Raw genomic sequence first — 6,364 nt, 5'->3', positions numbered from 1 at the left:
CTTTAAACGTGACTGCATTTTAAAATGTGCAAAATTTGAATTCAAACTTTCTCAATTAATGCTGCTTTAAACTGCCTAAGGCGTAGTTGTAATGTGAGGTAATCCAGTGAGAAAAAAGATTTTCCCTCACTCCCTCAAAGACAACCTTACTTAAGAAAATATTTTACAGTAATTTATAGTGAATTTGTATGTATTTTTTCTCTCTGTCCCTCTGTCTCTCTCCTAAACAAAGATTCCTGGCTTCTCTTTAAATATTTAACATGGATCTTTGAGCCAAGGTCAGCATTATAAACCTCTTATGATAAAGGACTGGCTGGATGAACCTTGACAACCTCAGGGTTAATACTGGTTATATGCCAAGCACTCAGCTGGTGGCATATTGATGTGCACTGCAAGGAGCACTATTGATGCCTGAGAGAGCCACTGTATGAATAATGGACCAAACATCCAATAAAGCAACAAGAGACCTAATGTTGTCGATTCTCTCTCTCTCTCTCTCTCTCTCTCTCTCTCTCTCTCTCGTCTTTCTGTCATATCTATCTCTCTATCTATCTATCTATCTAAAAAGGTCCTACAAATGAACAATTATGCAAACGTGGATTGACTAACAACGGACTTTACTGTGTCTGCCTCTGGATCAAAGCAATTAAATGGGAAGCAGAGGGGAAGGAGAGAAAGAGAGGGAGGCTGTATGCATCCAAACACACACACAAAGAAGATTTAGTAGTGCGTACAGAAGTGTACACACACACCGACACACAACCCAAAAGACTGAAAATCCTGTGAATATTAAAAATTTTATTCTTCCGTTTTCTCACACATCCTGGTGAATATCAGTCATCATCATCAATTATGTGAAAACCCTGTATCTTATTGTGAATTTCCTGTGTTGGCGTGAGAAACATTTTCAACACAAGAAAAAAAAGTCAAAACTCTTTCTCTCTCTCTCACACACACCCACAGACACCCACAGACAGACAGACAGACACAACACACACAAGCACACACACACACACACACACACACACACACAGGCACACACACGCACACACACAAACACTCACCACTATGTCTCATGATTGCAACCTGTACGCACCTGGCACTTCCGCAGCGCACAGCTGTGCTGGTTTTATGATTAGCCTGATGTGCAAAGACGTAGTGAGTTAAGTGCTTGAATTAATGTATGGGCTTAACATTTCCCAGTTCCTCTGTTTCTCTGGAAACATTTAACATGTCATTACAAAATGTAAAGTCCCCAGAGATTTTCTGCATGAGTTCAACAGCAACCAAAAATCCGAACAATTGGTTTATTTGGATTTAAATTCAACATGTTTCACAAAATCATGGACATGCAAAATACCGGTTGTTTTTGTCATGCTTTAGAGATAAATACACAATTAGCCACATAATCACAATCACAATCACAATATCCTCATATAGATCTGAGGGAAAACACAAGGGCTCTTCAATTCCAGCAGTGTCCAACCAGAACCAGAAGAGGCTGCCCTTGAGGAACTCATCAACAGGAGAGCATGAACCTGGGACAACAATCCAATTAAAGAGCTCTGAGATGCATGTTATACAACCCCTTCATCTTCAGTGTGCAGGATATGAGAAAAGAAACAGACAAAGGCAGCAGTCTGGCTCTCTCAAAAGATGCCTGATTGTCTATAGATGAAGGGTTGATGAGGGCATGTAAATAATGCACTCATTCACTCACTCACATATACACACACTCACACACATGCACAGACGTCACACACATGCATACAGCTTCCTCTTCATATTAAATTTGTTGTACGAGTGTGTCTGTTGTACGAGGTTAGAGGACAGCCCTGCTCTGTTTGTGTCCTTTTATGTCTCCTCCAACACAGTCTCACCTCCTCTTGCACTCCGTTGCTGACCAGCACGTACAGCACAGGATCCACCACACAGTTCAGACTGGACAGAGCCAGCGTGCATGAGAAGTAGAAGTGCATGATTTGTTCAAACTGGCAGTAACTCCCGTGAGCATCTGTGTTCTCGCTGAGGTAGAAGGCGAGCGAGCGTGCCAGCAGGAGGATGTGGTACGGAGCATAGCAGAACGAGAAGATACCGATCACCCCGAAGGAGAGCAGGCGGACCTTCCTCTTGGCCTGGGCGCTCAGGCCGGGGCTCTGGCCCACAGTGGCCAGTACCTTCCAGTAGCTTACCCCCAGCACCAGCAGGGGCAGCAGGAATCCGATGCCCACTCTCAGCAGGTTGAACAAGGCAACAGGCCCCTGCATGGGGTAGGTCTCATAGCAACGGTCATTGTTATTTTTGTCATCATGGGCGTCCGTAAGATTGTCATTGACCAGCACCAGGACGTGCAGTGCCACCACCAGAACCCAGACAGAGAGGCACTGCGCCCAGGCGTAGCGGGAGGTGCGGTGGGTCTTGGAGCGGAGCGGGAAGGTGACCACCAGGCAGCGGTCCACTGAGATGCAGCAGAGCAGGAAGATGCTGACGTACATGTTGGTGTAGTAGAAGAAGCCGGCTATGCTGCAAGAGTGATGACCGAGCTTCCAGTGGTGGTCCTGGCGGTAGTAATTGATCCAAAGGGGTATGGTGAAGATGAAGAGCAGGTCGGAGAGGGACAGATTGAGGAGGAAGATGCCCAGAACATTTTGGCTCCGCACTTGATTCAAGATGGGGCCCAGAGTCAGGACATTGAAGATCAAACCAAAGATAAAAGCCAGGATGTACACGCCCATCAGGAGATCGCTGATGTAGCTCTTGCCAATTTCCACACAGATTTCAGTTGAGTTCATCTCTGGTGCTGTGGTTGTGAAGTTCATTGTTGCTCCAGATTTGTTTGTCAGTTTCTTGGTTATAGCCCAGTCAAAGAAATTGCACCTGCAAGAGTAAAAACAGTAGTTTTACAGTAACATTTTGAATAAATTGGCTCAGACTAAAAGTGACACAATTGAGATGAACTTTCTCCCCCCTTAACTTAAAATATAGTAAAATTCTTAGTTCAAATATCATACTTTTTTGCATCCCCCTTCCTATTTCATGGTTCAGTGAGCTCAAGAGATGGATGAAATCATTTGGCTGTCCCCTCTGAAGTTGTTGAATTAGTTTGACTTCAACATGGTTTTGGGAATTGAAGTCTTTCCCCCGTAAAGAGCGGTCAAGGCTTAGTCATGCTCCCTGAAGATAACAATTTGCACCCACGGTTCTAATGGGAACGAAGATTGCCAAATTCTCTCCTTACTGCCTCAAAAAACACGTTATCCATTCATGGCTGCAGTTTTCCTAAATGTAGCGTATTAACTGCTCCGTCCTGTTTTTACAGAAACTGAGAGCAACAGGGAGCTAATGCCTTATTTCAGATAAATTAGATGTGGAAAGTTCTGCTTTCCCCTCCTTGCTGATTACATTATTTTATGTTAATGCTGCTTTCATGAAATTGTGTATAAAATTGTCACACTTATGGCACGGCATGGTCTAAAACTGAGTGGCAGGCAGGGGCAGCACAGACTATGAGTCACAAAGTGAGCATTTACATTTTGTTGTAATCAATGCTTAATATAACTGAAACCTAATTTATCTGTGCAATATGCATTTGTGAGTCTATGGGGACAAAACAACCCACTGGCAGACACAATGAGTTAATCAGAACAGGGTGAATAGGGCATCTCTCCCAGACAAGTGGGATTTAGATGTTTACTGTGGTGTGGAGAATGAGTAATGTGATCTTCACACATTATGTGAATTTATCACATTAATTCCTTCCATGATTCACACTGTAGATGCATGGTCAGAGCCAATCCATCGTAGAGCTGTGGGTTTGATTCCTGCCTGTTAGACAGCTATATCCTGGGTATTAGTCTGTTTCACTCCCAGTTTAAACTGTTATGGGGATGAAACGGCACATAGCTGCTCCAAAAAAGTTTGCCAGCACTCCTAAATGTGATCACATTTTGTGCCATGAGTAATAATAAAGCCACCTGTAGATCCCCTAAATCACTTCCTACAAAGGCAAAATATGATCATCACTTCCTTTTATGTAAAATGAAGTGCCCCAAATAGCTTTTTAGTTTTTATAGAGGGATTTTATTGTGTCAATTCCCACCGCTATCTCTGAGATTTCTGCGTCAGGAAATTAAACCTCTGTTCTGTATCTCTTTGGCTATTTTTCTGTGTCTTAGCAAGATTCTTTGATATTAGTTTCTTTTCTGTTTTGTTCTATCAGGCTTGGCTGTGGTCTGTTTATAGGAGCAGGAAGCGCCTAATGCCATTAACGTCTGGGCAGAGATAAGCTATCCCATCCAAATTCAATAATGGAGAAGCCATTTAGAGTCAGAGCATAGCCTCCTCAAGTGAATGATAATGTGTGTGTGTGTGTGTGTGTGTGTGTGTGTGTGTGTGTGTGTGCGCACACGCACGTGTGTGTGTGTGTGTGTGTAATTAAGTGGATTTTTCATAAAGCTTTAAAATAATGTAGACTGGGCAGCTATAAGGTCTTTTTCATTAAAATTGTCTGAAGGGGAAAATTCTTCAACAAAACCTGACACATTTCAGAAAATTATTCATAGACTGTTGGTTTGTCATCAGTCTGGCTGGTATGACTAACTGCAGGCTGGTCTTCCCGTGTTACTAACAATATATCAATGTGGTTTTTTTTCCTCCAGCCAGGTTCTTGAGGTTTCATCTTTTCATGTGCTTATTCATGAATCAAATGCCGTTGACACTTCCATTAATCACATAATCGCAAGTAAACACAGGCATACTTTGCGCTGCCGGTCCAGGCTTCAGTCAGTCCTTTCTTACATCTGAGCCAAGTATGTGTTTATTAATACTATGAGGCCAGGGTAAGCCTGGTTGATATTACATTGCCTTATCACCAATAAGACTTTAACTAGAGCAGAATTTCAGCCTCTCTTTTCAAGGAGTATGGGTGCTGCCTGCCTACCAAATCTACTCTTCAACACAAAATTGAATGATGTATGTTTCTACTAGGTTCACTCCCTAATACCAAGGCTATGCTTCAATAGTGTGTCATAGTCCTCCTGTACATTTCTGTGAATTCCCACAAATTTTCATCTCAAACAACCCTCTGCTGCATTACCCAGCCTGTTGTGGCAACAGCCAGTAGGAGTAGGTAACCGCTGAAGACATTCAAGCCTGCTGAGAATCAACTGCTCATTTCTAGTGAATTATTTTTGTGAGACTGACTCATACAGCCGCAGGCAAGCCATCTTTCCCTTGACAGAAGTCCAATTGGGATAAAAGAAAGACTAAGAAAGAAAGTTTGCTCTAATTAACTTAAAAAGGGAATTTATATTTATTTTTTAAGCCTTACTTGCCAGGAAACTTCACCTTTTAACCTTTTCATAGCTACATCCAGTATTTTTTCTAATTATTTGAGACTTGTAAAAAAAATACAGTTTTCAAGATGTCATCATGCTACCAGAATTGTTATTGATATTTCCTCACCTGTTATGTTTGGGAAGGGGTGTGTCTCGAATGTGAAAGTTTGTCCAAAGTGGGTGAAGAATTTCAGACACATTCCAGAATGGTCTCAAGCCTGGGAGAGGTCCATCCAGAGAGTCAGAGGACGAACTTCAGAAGAGCCTCTTCAATGCCGCTTGACTTGCAGCCAAGCCACTACAGTCCCACATGCCGCTCTGAAATGAATACTACAGAGCATAATTCTCAACCAGAACTACAGACTGCACATGGTTTTTATGTGTCTCGTCTGACTTCTGCTTTGGTTGAGATGACCCGCCGCTGAAAGCCCCGCAGTTTAAATGTCAGCAAACCAGAGAGAGAAACCCAGACAAAGAGAGAGATGGGGAGAGAGAAAGAGATACAAGAGGGGAAGAGACACGTGGGAGGACGGAGGTTAGGTTTTGCACACGTGCGGGGAGGAAATAGACTTCAGGGGTGGGGAGAGACGGCAGGCTCCGGTGGAACAGACGTGGTGCAGATGTGAATACTCAACCCCCAGATCGCCTCTCACTGTCACCATCGCTATGTTTCAGTAGCAGGGAAACTGAAACTCTGTGGTGCACGTAATCACAAAACATGCCACAACGGTGATTTCCCACTTGTTTCAAATCGGTTTACAACTTTTTCTGCCTGGACTGTTAGACATGTATCAGATAAAGCTCTCTCACACAGTTCCTTTTTAAATTTGCATCTTTCTCTCCGTCATCTAATCTTCTTTGACGTAGAGTCGGGCTGTTTACAACTACACATATGACTCTGTGGTAGAGAACTAAAAGAACAAGTAGTGCAAGCTTCACACCTTTCACTGCCAAAGCAGTAATAGCGGTTAAGAAGTTCGCTGACATTGATTTACACATGTTGAGCTTTGTACCAGGCAGTGGCATGC

At 43.0% G+C, this 6,364-nt stretch overlaps 1 protein-coding gene across 1 annotated transcript; it reads right to left on the bottom strand.

Annotated features, from left to right (window-relative positions):
• Positions 1-786: 786 nt before the first annotated feature.
• Positions 787-5,798, bottom strand: gpr184 (G protein-coupled receptor 184). Its single transcript, XM_071519242.1, has 2 exons — positions 5,464-5,798; positions 787-2,877 (listed from the first exon to the last, which is right to left on the bottom strand). The coding sequence occupies exon 2, from the start codon at positions 2,817-2,819 to the stop codon at positions 1,782-1,784; it is 1,038 nt and encodes a 345-aa protein (XP_071375343.1). The 5' UTR covers positions 2,820-2,877; positions 5,464-5,798; the 3' UTR covers positions 787-1,781.
• Positions 5,799-6,364: the final 566 nt, after the last annotated feature.

Source organism: Centroberyx affinis, unplaced genomic scaffold, assembly GCF_046629955.1.
Source record: "Centroberyx affinis isolate AG114_WGS23_722 - 3 ecotype Tasmania unplaced genomic scaffold, CSIRO-AGI_Caff_v1 ptg000677l_1, whole genome shotgun sequence".
Lineage (NCBI taxonomy): Eukaryota > Metazoa > Chordata > Actinopteri > Beryciformes > Berycidae > Centroberyx > Centroberyx affinis.
The sequence above is the reverse complement of the archived record's forward strand: the minus strand, read 5'-3'. Positions and strand labels throughout refer to the sequence as shown.